This window comes from Cotesia glomerata, linkage group LG5 (genome assembly GCF_020080835.1).
Source record: "Cotesia glomerata isolate CgM1 linkage group LG5, MPM_Cglom_v2.3, whole genome shotgun sequence".
Classification (NCBI taxonomy): domain Eukaryota; kingdom Metazoa; phylum Arthropoda; class Insecta; order Hymenoptera; family Braconidae; genus Cotesia; species Cotesia glomerata.
In genome coordinates, this window is record NC_058162.1 from 8,198,392 (window position 1) to 8,223,549 (window position 25,158).

At 29.7% G+C, this 25,158-nt stretch overlaps 1 protein-coding gene across 6 annotated transcripts in view; it reads left to right on the forward strand.

The window, feature by feature from the left end:
* Window positions 1-25,158, forward strand: part of LOC123265734 (atrial natriuretic peptide receptor 1-like) — a 227,678-nt gene that overhangs the window by 61,777 nt on the left and 140,743 nt on the right. For all 6 annotated transcript variants that reach the window (XM_044729613.1, XM_044729610.1, XM_044729609.1 and 3 more), the window contains 4 exons: window positions 12,645-12,759; window positions 23,248-23,582; window positions 24,593-24,684; window positions 24,952-25,090. In XM_044729613.1, the coding sequence (XP_044585548.1) occupies window positions 12,645-12,759; window positions 23,248-23,582; window positions 24,593-24,684; window positions 24,952-25,090 (681 nt within the window). The remainder of the gene's footprint in view (window positions 1-12,644; window positions 12,760-23,247; window positions 23,583-24,592; window positions 24,685-24,951; window positions 25,091-25,158) is intronic.

The window sequence follows — 25,158 nt, forward strand, 5'->3', positions numbered from 1 at the left end:
TACTGTAATTATATGAATGGTGTATGTTAAACGGAAAGTTAATAATTTTTTTCATTCTAATGATCTTCGTTAGGAAACTAAGATAAAATTATTGTATTGTATACTGTCATTGGTTATAAATGCGTGTGTAAATTTGTAAATTAATTATTTTATTTTTATTTATTCAATTTTTATGTCAAGGCAAAATAGCCGAATGACAATGATATACATAATTTTTACAATAAAGTACACGTATAACAATATTAAATATAGAAGACCAACATTATCATATTTTAAGGAAGTTAATAATTTTGAATAATTAAATAATATAGTTGCAAAATTCAATAGTACTGTACAATTTATGAGAATGAGAACAATAATAGAATCAAAGAGCAATATTTAAAAGCTAATTTTTTCAATGCACTGAAAAAAAATTAGGAAAACAGTTGACCCTGAAGGCCATCCCTGCAACTTCCCGCTAATTCTATACTTAGGCGCTTAAAATTGCACCAACGACGTTTTTGAGCTCCTCGAGCTCAAAAATACAATTTATGGGTTATTTTGAGCTCTCCGAGCTCAAAGAGATTGCTTTCCTATGCTTTAAAGCTCTTCGAGCTCAAAAGTCTGATAGAGATTTGATAAGACACTATTTTTTGAATTTTTAAACCGCAATAACTTTTGAATGAATAAACCGATTTTTACGCGGTTAGAAGCATTTGATGCAGTTTTTTAAGACTCACAAAGAATCTTAAATTTTGAATTGATCGCGCTAGGAATTTTGGAGTTATTCCGAAAAAACACTTTTTTCGGTTTTCTTTCGTTCACGATATCTCTCGAACGAATCAATCGATTTTGACCGGACTGGTGGCGATTGACGTGGTTTATTAGGGTTGAGAGCTGATTAGTTTTTGGAATTGAACCTTTAAGCCGTTTAAAAGTTATTCTAAAAAAACCACATTTGAAAAAAATGTTTTTTTCAGTTTTTTTAAGATTTCTCAAAATCTATCGATCTGAATCGGTCTAAATAGTTTTCAAAATCTAAGTTTGGTCAAGCCCTTTCGAATGGCACCAACCGCGATGAAATCGGTCAAGCCGTTCAAAAGTTATAAGCGGTTCACATACTTTCACACACATACACACACACACACACACACATACATACAGACACCGTGACAACCTCGCGGGGATAGTCAGGGAAGCTTCCTGTGACCTTCAAACGTCGAGATCTGATGAAAACTCGATTTTTGCAAAACGGGGTGAAAACAATAACTTCCCGATTTTTGAAAATCTTCGATTTTCTTAGCGGGAAGTTAAAAAATTAACTTGATTCAAGAGGAAAATTCTTGAACCAAGAAAATAATTTTGAAAAGGGTAATTCTCTAGAATTAAGCCGAAAAATTCTCGAATTAAGTAAAATTTACTTAAACCAAGTAAAAATTTCTTAGTTTAAGAATTTTTTTACTCAAACCAAGAGATGAAGTTCTTCAAAATTATATACTTGATTTAAGAACATTTTTTTTTCTGTGTGGTAACATGTTATAATACATGTTATAATTAGATGTCTTAAAGTCAGTAAGAAAAAAACTTGTTCATAGAATATTTACAAAAAATGTTATTCAAAATTTATAAAAATAGGTGATTTGTAAATATTTCCAATTTTTATAATAAGCAATTAATTTAATTTTTTAAATTTATCTTTTTAGTCAATAAAAATTTTGAAGAGTCTAATTATCCGTCAATACCAATTAGAAACCACCATATATAATACAGTAGCGCTCAAAAGTATTTTGACAATGCGTTAGTTTTTTTCAACAATGTCAAATTACTTTGGAGCCACCATTTTCCTAATATTTTAAAAATAAAACTTTCTTTTGTTACGAAAAAGGACCACTTTGACACTATTCTGTAGATTATTCAAAAGCTGTTAAAAAAATAAATAAATGATTATTGTGTTTCATATTTATTTTTAATTAAACCATTAAATATATTTGTCAAAATACTTTTGAGCGCTACTGTGTGTGTTGTCGCATTTGAAGAGTGCAATGAGTTTTGAAAGTAAACTTATATTAACTAAATAAATATGCATAGCACAGACAGATAGAGAGTAAAAAGAAAACGAGTGTCATGAAACAACTTCCATGTCAAATATTATTTATACCGCTCAGTAAAAGTAAATATTATGTTGCGAGATAATAATATAAAGCGAGAATACAAGTTAAGTCGCTATACATACATAGAAGCGAAACGTTGTGAAAAATTTTCAATTAAAGAACTTTAAAGAAATAAGAAGAAAATAAAGTTTGTAGAATTCAATCTTTTTCACCTCATACTTTTTGTGTGTTTTATCAATCGATTAAGAGTAACTCAAAGAACAGACGAAAACTCTCATCAACTTCAGACCGACTTGTCTTCCCGTCGACGTATTTGATACTGAGATACGCATTATTTTAGATGAGTCATTTTACAAATCAAAATAAATATTTGTCTTTCATTTTCTCTTTTTTATCATTATTTTTGCCTATTTACGCTTTTATTTATTTAGTTAGCTGTATACATGCTTAAGACGCGTCATTTCCTAGAACGTTGAGCTAAACTGGGTTGAGAAATTATAACCTACATGAAAACTTTAATTAACAGTTTTGTAAAGAATTAATGAATTCAAATTTTATATTTTGAAGACTAATGTCATTTTTTAAGTTTGAAATAAATATTGTGGACGAAATGTTAAATATATGAAAAAATCTTTAAAACCTTGTTGTTAGAAATGGTGTACAAAAAAGGTCCTTCTTAATTTTAGCTTATCTTTCATCATTTGGACAAAATTAAAATTCTAAGTTAAAATTTGAATATTGGCAATCGCATTAATTATTTTCAAAAGTTTGGAATCATAATTTGGGATAAAATATTAAAGATACGAAAAAATCGTAAGAGCCTTTTTTGCAGGAAAAATTCAATGCTGTACAAAAATAGATACTATGTCATAAGGCCATGAAGTGGCGGTTTTCTGACAGCGACGATATTTCGATGAGCTTAAGGTTTGTGGCGGGAAGGTCCGAAACGGGCGTAATTTTAACGTCCGAGGCGTAGCCGAGGACGGAAATTTACGATCGTTTTCGAACCTTCACGTCACAAATATTAAAGCGAATATTGAAAAAAAGTCGTTGTCAAAATCGCCACTAAACGGCCGAATGATATACAATATTTTTCTGCCCTCCGGCCGGAAAATGGCAACTTTCTGGCCGCTGCGCTAAACAAAGTTGCCACATTCCGGCTACGTCGAGCAGAAAAATAGTATACATACTTTGGCCAGTAAAAAGTAAAGCCTCAGACCACATGTTTGTCAACCTCGGCTTCGCCTCGGCCAACAATTACATGTGATCTGAGACTTTTCTTATTTTACTGGCCTAGGTATGTAATATACTATTGTTATTATCGCTCCATAAATTTAACTTTTGAGGGATAGGAGGCAAATAATGACATATTTAAATTTTATTAAGTTTCACAAGGGCAAAAAAAATTAATTTTATATTAATTATCTTTTTATTATATAATAAGATTATATAATCTTAAAATTTTGCTCACATCCAGAAAATGTAAATAACTTTTTATTAGTATTTATTTATGGCGTTGTTGTTATTTTATTAACATTAGGTCTGCTTCGTAATAAACTGCCAGCAGAGAAATAATTTGTGCCACTCAATAGTAACTAAGTTTAAAATTGACTAAAAATTATCGGTCGGTACGCTAGAATGTGACTTTTTTTTTACAGTCTCTCTCAATTTCTTCTGGGTGTACACGAAAAGTTCGTAAAAAAAGGAGGGGGTAAAACTTCACGGCCTAGGCCGTGAAAAAAAGACGGTATGGTAGAGTCTTTAGAAAAGAGTCCTTTTACGGACGCCACCCAGCTCTCAAAAGTTGAACTTTTGGAGGTAGTATAACGAAAAAGTTTTGGTTAATTTCATCGTATCTCTTGTCATTTGGACAGAATACAAGCTCAAAGTAAAAATACTAAATATTAGCAATTATCTAAATAGTTTTCAAAAATTTTGGGTAAAATAGTGAAAAAAAAAATTGTCCTAAAAACAAACTCGCTCTTTACATATTTCCTCCACTTTTTCCGTTTTACTCTGGATTTCTTCCACTCTGATTCCAGAAATCAGTGGAAATCCGTAACAAGGAAAGAGACGATTGTGTATTTTAGCACAAAGATCACGTATCTCTTTAGGCATTCAGTAGTTTTTTGCGATAAAGAAAAATATTGCCTTAGGTCACGATTCGCTCCCGTCGCGTCTGTGACGTTCGCTATATATGTACATACGTATATATATATATATATATATATATATATATATATATATATATATATATATATATATATTTCATCCCAGCTTGTATTCGGATAACTCAGTCTTTTCTATAAACCTTACATTGTATTTTTCATTCTACCCAGATTTTCACGAATAATTTTGAACAAAAATACAAATATTATTTATTTTAATATTTATTCACCGACAGTTGACCGTAAACCGTAAACCCTCTTTGGCTTCACACCACGTAAAGTTATTCCTCGAGATAAGAGAATAAATATTTGAACATGACCCTTTATGTGACCTGAAAGAGTGTGGAATTGTTTATTGATCATCTGTAAATCTCACATCGATAATAAACAGTGATAAAATCAGAGTTATACCTGCTAAAGACTCGATTAATTTTCAATAAAGTTTAATGAAGAAGTAAATCGCTGAGTTATGAAAAAAAAAAAAAAAAAATTATTAGCAAACTACTATAAATCTAAAGCGAGAAAAAAAAAGTAATCAAAGAGTATCTTTTCATTAAATCTATCATCCTCAGGGTAATATCTTTCGAAAATCAAAGTGTCAAGTTCAAAGAGCCCGTACTAGCTCTTGTCGTATCAAACTTGTCGTCTATGCTACTCGCTCTACGTTGTTCTATCCACGACTACGGGTATTAATATACCGAGGGTAGGAAAGTAGGGGCTGCTGGGCTAGTATTCTTCTATGTATGTATGCTACGAACGGAGAACAGACAAGTGGGAGTGTCACCTTTGTTTCTCTACTTCACGCTGTTAGATCTTCTATGGCAAATATATCCCTGTTGAAAGTCACTCCCGTCAACTATAACTTCCTATTCCTCTTTCAGAATCTCGCATTTCCTCTGAATCAGACTTAATGGTGAAAAGTGAGGGTTGTGATTGGAATTGTGTCGGAAATAATCGATTGAATAAAATTAAAGGGACACTTTTTTGAATTTTGGGATACAAATATGTTGATATACATATTTTAAGATTCAATATTTTACATTTAGAAAATTTTTTTGCTAAATGTAAGAACTGTTCAATATTATTATGATTTTTTGACTTTAGATGATTTATTAAATACTTTTTAACTACAAATAAATCATTTGTTGAATATGACTTATTAACAATTCAGAAATATTGATTAAAATTTTACTTTTACATTTTTTATAGTTACATAACTTCAATAGATGATACAATTTCTTGAAATCAGGTAAATTAATAGTTTTTTTTTTATCAGAAAAAATTCAATGAATAGTAAAATAATGGTTGTAATAAATTACAGAATATTTTTAGGGTGAAAATTATTAGTGTATCGTATTTTATTATGAAAGGTTGTGGCATTATTTATTTATGAATGATTTTCACATCGCATAGTAAACAAGGCATATTAACCCGAAAAAGAAAATTTATTAATTTTTAATAAATATTTATTATCTTTTAACGGGTACTTTTTGACGTATTTTTACCCCCGGCTCGATTTAAGCTCGCCGGAGTCCAGGATTCTAACGAGGGTAAATCTAAATTAATTAAACTCGAAAATTTAATTATAATTATCAAAAACAGAACCTCTTTATTCTAATAAACAAAACATTAAATTTATACATTTTACAATAACGGCGATTAATTAAACAAAACCCATACATGCACGGCGTTTATTACTAATATCATTACCGACTTCGGTAATATCATACTCCCGTTGTTTACAAAAACGCGTCGCTAATTCCCTTCCGTCGGTCCTCCGGTGCCCGATTCCTGACGGGTGACTAGTGCCGCCCCGCAGGCCCTACTTCGCGATTCCCAAGGGGAGAGTGAATAAAATCCACCTCGCCCCACCTAATCGGCTGTGGTTGCCACCTTTTGGCTGAAGGCCTCCAGGTGGAGAGTCGCCTTTTCTCGTAGTAGATCAAGTTCACTTACCTGTGGTAGTCCGCACCAGGTAGAGTGGACCCTCTTCTAATTCCTCGGCCAGAAGTCTCTAGACGAGAAATTAACCCCAGAGAAAGGTTGCTCAACGGCGGATAATTTTCGGGCTTTATCAACCCGAAAATTATTACTAACAGCGAAAATTATTGGCGAATTATCGCCACCTATCGCTCGCCGTCGAACTTTGGAAAATCCCCGAAAGTTTCTAAGTTTTTATTTAAATTTCCGAAATTAAATATTAAATTCATTCAATTAATTTAACAGATTTCATAAATTCCAATCAAAATACATTTCCATACAAATTCATCCACGACAATTAGAAAATAATCTTCATACAAAATAAATAATTTTCGTAAAATTATTTTCCCATAAGGTAAAAGACCCAATAGCGGAACGAGACCCAGTACCGGAACGATTTCAGGATTATTATATTATATCTTGTTGAGTATGATGTGGAATTTTAAGAATTTTTATTTTTTTGAAATCTCAATGTTTTGGGTATGAAATAAAATATAAGTAAAATTTACAAGTCTATCAAAAATATTAAAAAAAAAAATAAAAGTTATCGGACCAAGCTGAGTCCTATGACTTACCTCGATTCCTTAAGGAATTTTCTAAGAAAATAGTCAGTAGTCTTAAGCTTGTAAAAAATTTAAAAAGCAACTTTTTCAGTAATTTTTTTTTTTTATGTGTTCGTAGAGCTATTAAGAATTCACAGTCTTAAGTGTTTATAAAAACAAAATTAATTAAAAGTATTAATTGTTGCTGTTCGTCTATTGGTACACTTAAAATTAGCTCGACCCAGTACCGGAACAGACTGCCATGTTTACTCTGCCGCCTGACACATGCAGTGTATTGTACTAAAGAGCAAGGTTTAGTGCAATAAAAAAATTATTTGTGGTTTAATAATTAATACAGTGCGTACGTTTGTTATAACAATATCATCAAATATGCATAAACTTCAGTTTTAAAAATAAAACTAAATTTTTGTAGTTAATATTTTTCTCTAAAACTAATTTATAAAGTTTAACCTCCAAATCTTGTGTTTATCTGTATTACCAAATTGAAATGATATATTTTTTCATGAAATATTATTTAATTCAAGAGTATTTCACACTATGAAAAAATATTCATCGTTAAATTTATATATCAATTAATAAATTGTGTATAGGTTTTATTAAGATGCCAAAGGTCAAAGGGAATAATAAATGTTCAGTATAAAAATTATATTTTTTATAAATAAAATTATCTCTTTTATAATTAAATACTATTTTTAATAAGTTTAATTCCTCAACTAATCATTAACTTCATTATAATTTAGATGAAGTATAATTTTAGCATTTGGAGAAATTTTTATGATTCACTGTTTCGGTATTGGGACAACTATGTTCCGCTATTAGGGCTAGTCATTTTTAGCGTTCTGGTACTGGGTCTTTTGGACTTTTTCGAAAAACATTTTTTTTATTTATTAAACTTCGATTAAACTTATATTTGAATTTGTTCTCACACAACTAAATGTTGGTTTCAACCGATCTATTAAATTATTTCTTTTTCAAAGTTGCCTGTATAATTTTAAAATAATAAATACTGATACACGGTCTTCGTCGTTCCGCTATTGGGCCCTTTACCTTACTAAATAGTCGCTGGGACTGAGAAATTAATTATTAATTGGATATTTCGAATTTATTCGAAATATTTTAATCAATTATTAATTTCAGATATAGTATATTACATACCTAGGCCAGTAAAATAAGAAAAGTCTCAGATCACATGTAATTGTTGGCCGAGGCGAAGCCGAGGTTGACAAACATGTGATCTGAGGCTTTCTTATTTACTAGCCAAGGTGTGTATACTATTTTTCTGCTCGACGTAGCCGGAATGTGGCAACTTTGTTTAGCGCAGCGGCCAGAAAGTTGCCACTTTCCGGCCGGAGGGCAGAAAAAGTCAATTTTTGTTCTTTGAAAGAACAAAAATTATCACGACGCGGTTTCGCTTATATTAGCTCGGCGATTTTTACTGCGAGTGAACAAGCGACGCCATCTATCGCAGCGATAGCGAACTAACAAATTCCTTTTTTACTTTTCAACGTCGTTTCCAATGATTATTAATAATTAATTAATAACAAATAAAAATAATAATAACCAATAATAATTAATAATTAACAAAATAATTCAACTCATGAACAAAACTAAAACTAAATACATAAATGCCGTAGCACGGGCAGTCGACGCGGTCGCGGTAGCGGTAGCTTGCTCGGTCCGTCGATGAGGCCCGCGGTGCCGTCACTCGTCACACCCCTCCGCCTCCCCGCTTATAATACCTTCTGCACAAGCTGTTTAAAAATGTACTTTTCTTATAAAAAAAATATTTATATTACTATTATTTGAGCTGCTAAGTTGTAGAATAAAAATAATCATGTTTTCTCAACATTTTATTAGATTTTTTATAAAAATTTTTACCAAAATAAATACAACAAAATGTATAAATCATGTAAAAACATATAAACTATCAATAAAGATTTAAAAAAACTGAAAATTTTTTCACTCTTCTAAAGAGCTTATCTGCTATTAATTTTTATTTTAATCATTCTAAAAATAAATTTTTTTAATAATAAAACATGTTGATTGACGTTCACATTCCTATAAAAATATAGATGAAAATTGGCGGTATAAAAATTTTTTTCTCCCCTCCGGACGGAAAGCGGTAATTTTCCGCCCGCTGCGCTAAATGAAAATGCCGCTTTCCGCCTCCGTCGAGGAGAAAAATAGTATTCTCACCACGGGCAGGAAATAAGAAAGCCTCAGATCACATGTTTGTCGACCTCGGCTTCGCCTCGGTCAACAATTACATGTAATCTGAGATATTTCTTATTTTCCTGCCCTAGGTAAGAAATATACTAATTCACGTGTATAAATTAAAAAATATTTATTAAACGATTTGATATCTAAAACTTCAATAGAAGCTGCCATTACTATTTATATTGCCATTACTAATTACATTGTATTAAGATTTGATTTTTCACAAAAAGTCAAGCTGTCAAATGTTTTTATGTGATACGACATCTTAAAACGTGGATATTGATATCTTGATGAAAAGATATTAGAACAATAAACAACTACCGATTATATATCCTGGTGTGATGTTAGTAAGAGCATATTGGGTCATGGTAAAATAAGTAGAGTAAACGGCTAATTATTGATTTTATGACTATTCCTCATATATATTTAGACATAATCAAGCTCTCGATGCTAAGTGTTTTTGTCATGATCCGTAAGACGAGTGACATATTACTGATTTCCCAGGTCACACAATTTAATTTTAGCATCTGAGAGTATAAATACTAAACAGTAAATAATATAGTACTTCTTAATGTTGTACTGTGTAAACTTCATTCCTAATTTTGATAGCGTTTATGACTAATTAAGATTGCACTTGCAGGATAATATACTGAAAAAAAACGCCATTCGGCCACACCCGAAATGGAAGGTAAATTTCACTGAATGAAGTTCTTGATAGAATGACGTACATAAGTCGGTTGTACTACACATTGCCTAAAAATGGTTCAATTGCACTCTTAAATTTGAAAAAATAACTAAAAATGGTCAAAATGTCAATGTTATAAACGTCAAATTGAAGGCGATTTCATGAGCTTTTACATAAATTTATCAAAAATTAACAATCTCTTTTCAATCGAAAGTTATACATCAATGAAGTCACCGAAAACATGATTTTCACTATTTTGAAAATTTTAAATGGCCGCCATTTCTAAACTAATTGATCGATTTTGCTTATCTTCGAACTCGTTCAAGGTAATTACCCAAAGAATATGTGTACCGAGTTTCATCTAAATCCGTTGAGAATTGTAGACGCTATCGTGTCCACAAGCCACGTTATATTACATATGTATATGTATATATATATAAATATATATATATATATATATATACAGAGTGTCCCAGAAGTAACGGACGCCATTGTAGCATCTGATAAACAAAATAATTCTGAGACGAAAAGTCCTTAGCCATTTCTTAATCAGACGCATAGATAATTAATTATTAATTAAAATAACGTCCTTCTATGCGTTAGAGAGAGAGCACTAGTGTCAAGTCAAGTGCGTTCCAACGAAGACGCTTGCACGTGTGAATGTGTAAGTAAATATGTGTGACTACGTTAGCTATAGAAACTAGTTAGTCATACAGTTAGTTGTGTCTTTGTTTGGCACATACTTTACTGGACACTGGCGCTCTCTCTCTAACAAATAAAAAGACGTTATTTTTAATTAATAATTAATTATCTATGCGGTTAATTGAAAAATGGCTAAGGACTTTTCGTCTCAGAATTATTTTTTTCATCAGATGCTACAATGGCGTCCATGACTTTTGGGACACCCTGTATATATAGATATATATATATATATATATATATATATATATATATATATATATATATATATATATATGTATATATATATATATATATATATATATATAAATATATAAACTTTTGAACCAATGCTAATTTTGAGCTTTACTCGACTACTTAAGAGATAAAATGACAAATTCCGTGTGAATTCCGACACAAGGACCAATGCAATAGATAGATTTCTACGAAATCAATACGATTCTAGTAAAAAATTTTCTGTTACTTATAATTATAAAAATAATAATTATAATTATAATTATAATAAAAATTATTATTACAATAATAATAATAATAATAATAATAATAATAATAATAATAATAATAATAATATTTATAATTATAATTTCAGAAAAAAAATTACTCAGAATAAAAATAATTTTCATAAAAAATTTCCTCAACAAAATAAAATTTTTTTTTTTTTTTTTTTTTTTTTTTTTATCATAATCAACCTAATAAACTTGATGATTCTAGAAAAATATTCTTTTTCAAACTCCCCATTTAAAAATTTTAACAATTGAATTAAGCTATTGAATTTAATAAGCTATTTATTATTTTCAAACCCGATATAACATATGTCGTGGTCTTACTTTAATTATTTTAGATTAAGAATATTTTTCTTAATTGGAATAGAAAAATTCTTAAGCTAAAAAATTTCAGTTGATTCAAAAATTTTTCGTTTTAATTCAAGACAATAAAACTCTTCGAAATTATTTTCTTGGTTCTAGAATTTTTCTTTTGATGAAAAAAAAAAAAAAAAAAAAAACACCATTTTTCACAAAAAAACTGATTGAAAAAAATTATTACCCAATTAATAAATAAATTTCTTCTTCCGATCATAAAAAAAAATTGAGATAATAAAGACCAGTGTAGAGATGGACACTACACATCTAGCTCATTCTTTATTATTAAATGCTTTTAGCGTGACATTTTATTTCTCTCGGTTGTGAGCTACAACAAACACAAGAGATTTTTATTTATGAACCTGAAGAATTTTTTATCTTAAACATTACTTAAGAAATGATACAATTTATAGCGGTATAAATTGAAGGTAATAGGCTCAAGGTGTTTTCGGTCACCTAGAATAGAGTATAGAGTGCAGAGTTTGTCGATCTTTTTTCGTCAAACTTATTTATAGACTTATCCGATACAATGTAAGAATGATTCTACTACGCCAATATATTGGAACCCCCAAATTTTTGACAAGAATCCATATCCATATCTATAAATATAAGTACAAAAAGTTTCGAATGTTTCCTGAAGTGCTATCGATAGTTTGCACATGACTGAACAAGTTGAAGCGCAGAAATAGTTACAAATTCGTACTATTATATTATTCGTGTAGATAAGCTCTTACTTGTTGACAGCCTCAATGCTATCCTTTCCACTTGTATTGAAAAAAGTTGAAAAATGTTTGAATAAAGGATTGAAGCTAAGAATAGCTTTGAGTGCACATTATTTGCGGGAGAAACGAATAAGTAAATTGCTGTGTGTCAATTTCAATAAAAATTTATTTTTATTTTTATTCTTGTACACTACTATTCAAATTTTGTTATGGAACAATAAATCATCATGATAATTTTAATAATTTTTGCACCTTTTAAATAAAAAAAATTTTGTAATTTTTTTTAATTTGGTAATTTTTTTTTTAATTAATTTTAAGCATTATAGAAAAAAATAAAATTTATTTTTTGCATTCTTTGACTAATTTTTGCTGTAAAATGTAAGTCAATTTTTTTAGCAGTTGGAATTTTATTCAATTTCACGTCAAGACTCGATTTAATAAAAAAAACTTTTATTTCATTTGTCAAGTTCGATAACAAGGGAAAACTTTTTTATGAATAATCAAGAAAACTTGGCATCGATTTTCGGAATTTAAAAAATAAAATATGGAGATAAGATGAATATAAAAGTAAAAAAAGAAATTTTTTATTGGTGAATTATCTGATGGTTAAATTTATTTTTGGTGCTGTATTTAATGGATGTATACTTTTATCTGTTGCAGTCGTTGTTATGTGCGCTAATTCAACTACGATACGAGAAATACTGCTGGCGGCTGATGAATTGGGAATGGTTGATTCAGGAGAATACGTATTTTTTTCCATCGAACTATCTTCCAGGTGAAGTGAATTCAATTATGTAACTTTAAATAATGACCGAGGTTAGATATTGCTAATTTTATAGAGTAAAGAGAATTGCACTTCTGAAATATAAATTGTTGGGTGTGCTCAATTTTCCTAGTTAACTTTTCAACAAAGTTTGGAAATCAAAAAATCCCCGACTCATATCGCTCATTAAATTTTTGATAAAATATATATTATATTGCTATTGATTAAATAAAGTGCAAAAAGAAGGAAAGTTATTATTGTTAATTATAATTAAAGTAATTATAATTAATAATTATTAAAGTAATTTATATTAAAAATATTTCGCAGTGTTTTTCGCATTTACTTAACTCAGCTCTATCTATTATAACGCTCATGTGCATTAGGAACAAAATTCACCGTGTATGTTTTATGGAAAGTGACATAGAAAATACCAGTTTATTTTTGAATTGATTGTAATTAAACTTAACCTACACTGATAAAAAAATTAACTTGACTCAAGAGCAAAAATTTTGAACCAAGAATACCATTTGAAGAAAATGATTTTCTTGAATCAAAAGAATAAATTCTTGAGACAAGAAAAATTTAATTAAATCAAGAATAATTTCTTGACTCAAGAAAATCATTTTCTTCAAAATGGTATTCTTGGTTCAAGATTTTGGCTCTTGAGTTAAATTAATTTTTTTATCAGTGTAGTTAAATAGCCATTTGAGATGCCAAACCCCGAAAGAGACAAAAAAGTCTATTAAGGGGTGTAAAATGATGTAATAGCGGGAAAACTAAGGATCAGGTTTTGGTCTGGATATCTCAATTAAAACGCGGAAATATGATTAACAATATGAACTATAAATTTATTTACACTAAATACAAGTTATATTTAATATGTAAGCTCGCGGATTGTTATAATAAAAGCGGATAAGTTACTGAAAGCGTATGTAAATAAGCGAAGTCGGTTGACACGTGGTTGAACACACTGTCGGCACTGGAAAAGCGGTGAATTACTACACAAATAACACAAATTATCTGTAACAAACTCAAGAATAATTAATAAAAATTTATTAAAGCGGATTAATAATCAATTAAGCGAAAAAGCGGAATTTTATCACACCAGCGAATTAATTTAGCGGGATAGCGAAGCGTTAGACTCAATGGCGGTGTAGCGAAAGATAATAATAGTAATGCGTCTTCTTTCTCGTCGACTTGGGGAAGAAGGCTGATTGCGCATTTCTGCGAAGCGATCAGCCAATCACAGCTTCGAGACATGGCGTGATCGGTCAAGCTCAGTTTTGCGCATGCGGTTAGTTTGAGCGGGAACTAGCGGTTGATAAGTGTAGCTCGTGAAATTGGGAGTCCCCCAGGGGCGACTTCATCGCGGCTGGGCCTGTTCACCGAACAAGGGGGTATTCTAGTCTAGAAGCATGAATTTCAGGTAATTTTTTGAAGTGCCGTAAAAAAAAGGCAATCAATATTTTTAGTATACATTTTTTTATAAGTTATTCATTAACATTACAAGAATACAGAAAAAAATAAAAAATAAAAAAAGCTGAAAATTAAAAAAATTAGCAGCTGATGAAGTAGGGGGGGGGGGGTCTCAAAAAATTGGCACGTGACCATGCCCACGATTTCAACTCTCCTAGCAATCGGAAATAAAAAAGATTAATAATCTAGAGTAATGTCGCTATGGCATGAACTAGGGAAAAGTTGAAAAAAAATTTTTTCACAAAATGGCGACTGCCTGAAATAAAAATTTTTTTTGTACTACTTTTTTTGACTTTTTCGAATTTTTTAAAAATAGTAAAAATTGAAATTTGGGGATGATCCTAGTTCATGCCCTAGCGACATTACTATAGATTAATAATCTTTTTTATTTTTTTATTTCCGATTGCTAGGAGGGTTGAAATCGTGGGCATGGTCACATGCCAATTTTTTGAGACCCCCCCCCCCCCCACTTGATCAGCTGCTAATTTTTTGAATTTTCAACTTTTTTTTTTTTTTGCATTCTTGTAATGTTAATGAATAACTTATAAAAAAAATGGATGTTAAAAATATTGATTGCCTTTTTTTTACGGCACTTCAAAAAATTACTTGAAATTCATGCTTCTAGACTAGAATACCCCCTTAAGGTAGTTGGGTCATGCGAGGAAAATTTCAAGAAATCTTCCAAATTTATAATATAAGTAATTAAATGCATAATGCACATGCTGTTAAAATTTAGAGACCATTTACCACTTCTAAACAAAGATAATTGCAATTGAAAATGACATTTTTACACAGGCGGTATGGGAAAAGAGAGAGAAAACCGTGAAGTTTTATTATTTTTGTATTGAAGAAATTTTAAGAATTTCACGAAAAATTAATATTACTTAGATTAATACATTATGACCCAGATTTTACTTTTTGTACTTGAGTATTTTAGTTTATTTTTATTAATTACTTAAAATATTAATAGAAACAATTATTATTATTAGTGCGGCGATTATTATTTAATTATTGTATTTGTTTAGTTAATAATATTATATTATATTGTTACTGAAGGTATGATTAAATTAAGAAATTAAGCGTGTGAGAAATTATTATGAAGCCGAGCGAATTAATCGAGCAAAAGAAATTAATTGTAAAAGAAATTAAAAGATTGGTAAAATTATTCTAAGTTCCGAACAAGATTTAGTATGGGAAAGCGACGAATGGATATATAATGAAAGACATGACGATTATTATTATGTGAGAAATAATTTAGTTAAGCGAAAATTTTATAAGTCCCAAGCAAGATTTAGTATGGGAAATCGACGAAGGGATAGAGAATGAAAGAAATTACGATTAAAATAATAAAGAATTGTGAATTTGACGAAGCTAATGGATGGATAATGAAAGAAATGACGATTATTATTTGAAAGAATTGTGTTTGGGAAATAAAAACTTAGAAATTTTCGACGAGTGTTAAGCTTCGCGCGAGCCTCGATAGATGGCGAAGATGTTTCGTTTGTAGTGATGGCTCAAAAATATGTTAAGTTCCGTTTTAAAAATAATTTTGACAAGCAATTTTTTCTCGGGAGAATTACTCGGAAGAATACTCTTCACCAAGTAATTCTAGAGGATGATACTCTACTTGGAGTCTGACCAAGGCCCAGGTAAGTATCGTGAACCGACCGGATGAAAGTGCTACTCCCCGTGCCGAAGCCTTCAGCTGAGGTACGGTAGGTGATCATAAGCCGGGTAGGTGGGAGCGAGGAGGATACTCTCCACTTGCTCTCAGGGTAGAGTTTAGGACCCCACAGGGATGACGGCTAGTCACCCTGAAAGGAGGGGGGGGGGGGGTTTATTGGGAAATTAGTTAGTGTTTTGTAGACCGCGTTTTTGAGTTTGAACCGTGAATACCGTCGTGTATGTTTGGATAGAAAGTTTCTATTGTATTAGTGTATATTGCTTATATTGTTTCTTGATTTTGAACCGCGTTAATGATTTTGAACCGCGAATATGTGTGAAAAGAGTGTTCTAAGGTATTGTTTATATTGTTCAATTTGCTTATATTGTTTATATCGTTTATTAACATGATCAGGCCAATAAAGAGGTTTCCTTTTTCTTTGATTTATTTAAAATGAAGTGTTTTGTTTATATTTTGTTATTTATAATGCGAGCAAATTTCGAGCCGGGGATTAATTAGAATAAGTTTGATTAGAAAACGTGGACGTTACAACATGTATAATTACCCTAAAAAATTCTGGGATTCCCTACCACATAGTTTTTGAGAAATCATTGATAAACTAGTAAAGTAAACAAATAAAGTCATATGTGGAAGTAAGTGAGCAATAGCCCGTAAGAGAGGCGACACTAGCGAATGAAAAAGACAGCAGTAGCATAAATTATAGGTTGGGAAAAAACTACCTTAAAAGAATAAATGACGTAAATAATGAATTTTTTGTAAAATTATTGTGTTTCCAAACTACGAACATTTTTCTTTGCTTGGCGGGAACAAATTTTTAGTTTATTTTAATTATTTTTTTGTTTTTATTACAGATAGTAACTTTTTGAAAATTGCAGAATTAATCTTTTAATAATTTTTAATCTCTCAGAATTAACATTAAGAATATTTCCAAAGAAGTGAAAAAAAATTTTCAATAGTAGAGTATTTTCAAATGCTGCGCATTATGAGTTGTGCAATTTTTCATCATTGATGTTCATAAATTTAGACAAAAAATCAAACGATTAAAATTTTTCCACTTAATCCTACTAATAAGCAATAAAAAATTTCAATAATATTTTGCACAAAAAGAAATGTTCAATCAGCTATAATGATACTAAATTAAGCAGTGGAAGATAAATGATAAATCAACCATCGTTAATAACTTTACGAACGTGAAATGAAATAATCAAGCCGGTTAATTTCCGTATAAATTATCGTAGAATTAATTCTACAACTACCGCCTTCTTGTTCACTTTGCCGATAAATTTATCGATTTGAATTCCTCGTTTATTCACATACACGAGTAAGCTCAAGCAATATGAATTCAATATACACTAACAGGCACACATGTATCTAAGTATTTGTCAGTAAATATCTATCTACAGAGAAACAAGCTAGTTTGCAGTATTCAGAGATATTTAAACTGAAAACAACACGTAAGCGCCGCCAAGTTTGCGAATAACCAACACAGCTTTATCCAAAACCTCGCACAGTAAATACAAGTGTGTGTATTTTGTATGGGTATTAGTTCTATTATGTGTAGAAGCTCATCACTGTTCGTATAGTACCAGCACAAAACCCGTCAACACGCTAAGCACACATTCCAAAACGGTCTTTATCCGTTCTTGCAGTATCATCCAATAAACGATACACGTCAAACCACTCCTGAGAATTTAAACTTCTTCATTAGCTTTAACTCGAGTACTTATTTGCCGGTTTATAAAGATAAAGACTACGTTTACACGAGCAAATATGCCTGGGATTTGACATTATTTGTCTACTTTTTGTACCAGCTAATAGAAGCCTATTTGACGAAGGTTTTATTGCACGATATAATGAAAAGCGTTTGAAAGTGCTTTTAAAATATGTACTGCAAAATATTTGAAATATAAATTGCTTTATAAAATTAACAATAATTAATTATCTTTTTTTTGGACTTTATTTTACCAGTTAACAATATAATATAATATAAATAAATAGATAGATAGTGGTGTTATTTGTATCATAGTGACATATGTTTTACAAAGTTATAACCCGGGAAAAAATTTTTTCATATAGTTATATATAATTTTATATAGTCACATAAAATTTTATTGCGCGATTTTAGATAATTTTATATAAAATTATATAATTATATATTCTTATACATAATTTTATATAATTATTTTTTTTCCCAGGAAGACATATTGATAATATTTTTTTTAGTATAAGAATTGAATATATTTAAACATAAAATTTCTCAATTTTATTATATAGCATATGTGTCTTTTAATATTTTTGAACGAACATTTTCTTTTTCATAGCAACGTAAAATATTTTTTATTATATAGTCAATGAGCATTATGAGTCATTCATTTTTCAATTTTCCAAACTTTTTCTTAATTTAATTTATTTAGTTTCTAATTATTAGGCCGTAGAATTTTTCATAACTTAACGAAAGTTCCTGCGTGAACCCACTTTTCTACAGATTTTGACCATATTTTTTTTTTTTTTACAGTCGATGAATAATTTTCATTATGAAATTCAAAAGTTACAATATTTTTGGTTATTTAGAATGAGAGATATTTGATATCAAAGTTTACAATTTTCAGGATAAATTCCGATTTAAAGCATGTAAAACTTCTTGCCACTCAACTGATTTCTATTATTAAAACAAAAATCACTACAATATTGCATGCTAGAATTACTGTTAAATTTAATTATAAAAATGTGGTATTTACAGTCGATTGAATTTCAGTCATTGAATTTGTAAGCTGATCATTCTCGAGATTAAAACGAGTTGTTCAAATGCTCGTGACTCCAAAACCAACTATTCAATTTAATTTATATTATCATATAAATTTAATATCTACTGGAATTTGAATAATCAGTCCTCGCTTCGATTGAAATTTCGCGCTCTTTATTGGAAGTACTATTCGATTAGGTTCATTTTTAATCGACATATTCATTACATTTATTACTGAATCCCGTTGTAATTTATAATCAAGTTAGAGTCGATATTAAATTTCAAAACATTCTTCGGAAATTTCAGCATATACGACCAATACCTTTTAATTAACCGCTTTGTTGGTTAAAACAAGTTATGACTATGACTCTGACCGTCAACCGCTAAATCCAGAAGGGTTGCACTTATAGACTATGACGTCAGAACTTAAAGTTTTATTTTTGAACTTTAGTGACATGCTTTTAAAAAGTTTTACTAACATTTTGCAAAGAAAAAAAAAATACTTCTTTCAAGTTTCGATCGTCAATATTTTTTAAAACGTTGTTTTTAATTAAGAAATTTTTCACTTTTTCATTTTTATTGAATTTTTAAGTCAACTGGATGTTCAGTCGATCTCCCTATTTCTTAAAAAATTCAAAATTTCAAATTTAAATTTGTTATTCTGTGAATAAAATTTTTTTCTATTAAGGAACTAACAAAATCATAGAATATTATTTTTTTATTTTAACAAAATTGACAGAAATAAAATTTTTTGTTTTATTTTCATTTTTAGCAAGTTCGGCAAAATTATAGACTCATGCATGTTAAAATTTCGATTTTTAATAATTAATTACATAAAAACTCTTCAACAGATATTTTTCAAAAAAAAAAAAAATTTTTTTTATACATAAAAATTGTATACACAATTGATATCGATTAACAACCTGGGTCATTCCATGTCAAATCGACCAGTAGTTGGAATCGACCCCTTTCGATTTGGATGAATTTTGATCAGAAGTTTTCTTTTATCATAAAACAAAGTTCTGCCAAAGGAAAAAAAATAAAAAAATTTTTTTCAAAAGATATGCAAATTCAAAATTTCGCGATTTTTTCCGTTTTTCAATTTTGTTTTTGCAATATCTCAAATGCTATTATAGATAAGGGAATGGTCTTTTTTTTGTTTGAAAGGGGACACTTAGAGCTATTGAAAAAAAAAAATATTTTGGAAAAAAATTTTGAAAAATGCCAAATTTGTCAAATTTTGAATTTTTTAAAATCGTCAAAAAAGGAGACCGCTATTAAAATTTTTGATCAATTTTTTCTGTATGAAACCTTGTACTGATCTTAAAAGATCCTGAAATTTTTGGATAGGGGTTTTTTTTTTCAAAAATATGAATTTTTGAATTTAAAAAAAAAACATTTTGAATTTCAAAAAAAAATTTTCTTTTGTTTTTTGCAACTTCTATATAAGGTAAAGTTATGCAGATAAATAATATTGTAATTTTGAGTATTTAGAAATCAAATGCACGACGTGAAAATATTAAATGATAAATTAATTTCAACTTTTTTTTATTTTTTGGACATAATCTTAAAGTCAGGCTTAACGCATGATATAATTTTTTATTTTTTTAACGCATGATATATTTTGTACGTTTCTTCATTTCAATTACAGTTTTTAACCTCAAATAACTCAAACAGATATTAATTTTCTATAAAAATTAGAAATAATTTCATGAGAATATCATTTTTTTTCGTTCTTTTGAATACTTATTTATTTATTTATTTATTTATTATTTAATTTCAATGCCAAGGCAGTATAGCCAGATGGCAAAAGTATACAAAAAGAGTTACAATAAAAGTACACGTATGACTAATGAAAATATAAGATTTTAAAAATATTAGATATTAAGAATTGATCGTTTTTCTTTACTTTACTTTGGAATACAATTATGACAAATACAAGAAAAAAAATAAATTTGAGTATAAAAATTGAGCATTAAAAATTTAAGAGTTAAACTCAGTGGTACAAATTATACAAATTATAGAAGATGATAATCTGAGATGATCTAGAACGATAAACTCATGTAACAGAAATGTGTAAATGAATATCAAAGGTTTGAAAATTAGGATTCATTGTTTTCTTTAAAAGTTTGAAATTAAGATTCATTATCTCGTTCACGTTTCATGAAGAATTCAAAAGTACTAGTTTTAAAAGAATTTAAGCTAAGTGAATTTGTGACTTCAAATGGTAATTCCCTCCAAATTCGGATCGCAGAAACTACGAAGGAATGTTCAAAAGTAGTAGTTAAGAAGTTTGGCATTTTGAAAGACACATTGATTTGTTTAGCAGCAATTCTTTCCGATCTTCTAATATCTGTGGATTCTTCAACGAAGAGACTTCTAAGGAACTTTGGTTCACCTGATTTTAGAAGTTTGTAAATGAAGCACGCTAACGAGTACATTCGTTTAGATTTAACCATGAGCCAGTTTTGTAGTCTAGCCTTTTGGATAAGTCAATCAAAACTATGGAACAGTATTCAACAATTGGAATTATGGTAGTCATGACTAGTAGTTTACGCGTTGAAGTAGAGAGTATGTTTCTTCTGTGTTTTAGACAATTTAATGTACCATAGACCTTACGAGTAATGTGAGCCACATGGATATCCCAAGAGAGATTATTAGTTAGGTGTATGCCCAAATGTTTGGTTGAGTTTACATAAGGTATAATATTACCGTCAATGATAATTTAAGGCAAATCCCAGTTGTTCAGATTTCTTAGTTTTTTATTACTCCCTAGTATCATAACTTTAGTTTTATGAACATTTACTTCAAGACCGACTTCCTTCGCCCAATCAACTACCGAATTCACTTACGAATTTCTGTACATCAATAGTTCTCAATCTCAAATTACAAATTATTCCCATGTTAATAAGAAGACTCCAAATGAAGTAAAAAAAGGACAATTAACAAATTCTATCATTCGTTAAGGATGACTTATTCTAAGGATGCAAGATTATGTCCAAAAAATAAAAAAAAAGTTGAAATTAATTTATCATTTAATATTTTCACGTCATGCATTTGATTTTTAAATACTCAAAATTACAATATTATGTATCTGCATAACTTTACCTTATATAGAAGTTGCAAAAAACAAAAAAAAAATTTTTTTTTAATTCAAAAATTCATATTTTTTAAAAAAAAAAACCCTATCCAAAAATTTCAGGATCTTTTAAGATCAGTACAAGGTATCATACAAAAAAAATCAGGATGACGGTTGACTCTAAAGGCCATCCCTGCAACTTCCCGCTCATTTTGTACTTAAGCACTCAAAGTTACACATTTCGTTTTTGAGCTTTTCGAGCTCAAAAATATGATTTTTGTGTCATTTTGAGCTCTTTGAGCTCAAAACTCTAATACCAGTTTAATAAAACACAATTTTTTTAATTTTCAAACGGCAATAACTTTTGAATGAATGAATCGATTTTCACGCGGTTGGCGGCATTCAATGCAGTTTTTGAAGCCCTATAAAGAATTTTCAAGTTTAAATCGATCGAGCCAGGAATTTTGAAGTAATTTCGAAAAAACATACAATTGTTTCTGCCCGACTTTGTAGATATATACTTTTTCATAAACTGTTAAACTTTAATCTGTTATTTATAAATAATTAGACGGTCAAAAATTTTTTTTAATTTTTTTTTTTAAACTCACAATAAATACATTAAAAGACTGTCAGTTTTTTGAAAGTTTCTGACAGTTTTTTTTTTATAACTAAGAAACTGGTACAGAACAGTAGAGAACGTATGCAATCTATGTTAAGTATCCAATTTTTAATTAAATTCATCTTGAGTTAGAGGTGGTCAATCAACTTCAAATTTTTAGGGTAATTGTATCATCATATCCTTAATAAGTATACAAAAATTTAGAATTTTCTGATGGTTTGCCTTAACCACGAAAACTACCTTAACATAAAAATATTATTTTAAAGAAAATCAGATATTTCGATTCAAAAAAATTTTTTTGAAACTCGTTTTCTTAACAAAGAAAAATTCAAAACTTTTGACTAAAAGTACATTATATTTGTAAGATGCAATCAAAATCATCTGAAAAAAAGTATTCTCCACAATTACGAGTAATTTTGTTTCCTTTGAAGAATTCTATATTTTCATGTGTAGTTTCTTTAAGTGCATTTCGACTATAAAAATGTAAATGAAAGCTTCTAAAAAATAATTAAAGTGCTCACTTAAGAATCTTACAATTAATTTTCTTGAATCAAGTAATTGAATACCAAGCAATTCTCTTCATTACAAGCCCGAAAGTCCGCGTTCAAACAGCAGTATGGATAGAGTTTTGCAGTGAGAGCATTATTGTCTCATATTGAAGCAACCTAGAGGGATGCCAATCTAACGAGAAGCTTCTCGACTAATTATACGGAACCTTTGAAGCAATTTAATTATTACAACCATCAAAATTAATTCCAATCACAGTATAAAAAACATTTAACTGCATCACCAAAAATTATGAATAAAAATAGTGAAACAATTTCCAATTGAATGAACGATTGATTGACTGATAATTTTTCATGAATCTAGTCTAACAGTAAATCGATTATCGCTTGCAGTGATAATAACTCAAAAGAGCCTTGGAGGATGGAAGGCGACACGGAAGAGCGGAATGAAAAAGCCAGGAAAGCTTATCAAGCTTTATTAACAGTGACAGCACGTACGCCGGACAACGAAGAATATTTAAATTTCTCACGTGAAGTTAAATCTCTGGCGCTGAGCAAGTACAATTTCACATTTGGAAACAGTTCACTTTCAACTTTTGTAGCCGCGTTCTACGACGCGGTGTTCCTTTACGCCCTCGCCCTTAAAGAGAGCCTGCCCGAGCAACCGGGGGAGATAAACTTGGACGGCGGAAATCTGACCAAGAGAATGTGGGGAAAAAGTTTCAAAGGTAAGACGTTTTGTTGCTTTATAAACATCTTTTATAAAACAGAGACTATTTTTATGGACAAACTTCCCGAGGATTACATATATATGTTGAAGCTTACAAGATTAATTTTATCTTTTACTTATAAGCTCCTGATTTATATATTTACGACCCTAATTTCATATAAGTACGTGGGACTGGGGTGTCATCTTGTGATACTAATCGGCTTTAATGTTATACTTTCACTACTTGAGCACGTGGTTCTCTCACATTTATATATTATTGGACACTGATAGAAAAAATATATTGATTTGAGAGAAATATTTTCAAGAAAATTGGTAGTCGCGCTCCGAAAATTTCGTGTCTTTAATTTTTTCTTCTTGATTTAGAAAATAATATCACCTTTGATCGATAACTGTTATAGCTTAACTCCCAATTCGGAAAGATATTATCTTCAGTCGGTACAGAAAGTTTTTTAAACATAATTAATTCTCAAAATCCAAGAATAATTCCGTTTTCTTTTGAGAACTTTGGATTCTTGCACTAATAAAAAAAAAAGTAATTGATTTAAGAAAAATATTTTTTATTTAAAATAATTATTTTAAAAAGAATCAGTTGTCTTGATTCAAGAATTTTTTGTCTTGAAACTCGTAAAATTTATTTAAATCAAGAAAAATTTTTCAGATCAAAATTTTTCTACTCAAATCAAAATAATGGTATTTTTCAAAATAAATTTTTCGGTTCACGAATTTCTGCCTTGAATCAAGTTAATTATTTTATCAGTGTTAGTAAAAAAATTTTCTCTATATCTGAAACTTTTTTCGATGATATAGAATGTATCAGTATTCTGAGACTTTATTAATTTTAGTTCGATTAAATTCGATGAAACTCTACTCAAGTCGAGTCCTAAAGCATCATTTACCTTAAATTAATTATTTGTTAACCAATTTAATCGTCCTTTCTCTGTAGTAACTTACCATATAAATTTGATAGATAACCAAATTAAACGTAAATATTTGATCGTTCCTCAACAGGTATCACCGGAGATGTGAACATAGATGAAAATGGCGACAGAATAGCAGATTACTCACTGCTCGACATGGACCCAGAGACATCAAAGTTTGAGGTAATTAATCACCGACTAAACGTCGATTTACGATATTAAATACTTGTTCGTGCGCTTATGTGACCTATAATTCAATATCCATCGTACCGGTAATAGATTACTCTTTTAATTAATCAAAAGTTCCGCTACTTTGAATACACTTTCACTCGTACTAGTGATTACTACTAGCTGCATGCATGTACCGAGGAAATTGTTAGGCTTAAAACGAGCTTAGTCATTATGATAGGGTCATCAGAGCTACTCACTGTTTATCCGGTCTTGCTCCAGATTGTTGCGAATTACTACGGAGCTAACAAAACCCTCGAGTATGTTCCCGGTAAGCGGATACATTGGTCCGGTGGTAGGTTGGAGCCACCTCCAGATACGCCTAAATGTGGATACGATGGGTCTTTATGTCCGGATAAAAGTAAGTTTTCGATAAATTCAATTATTATCTACACAAATCTAACTCAACTTTTTTTTTGTAAATTTTGA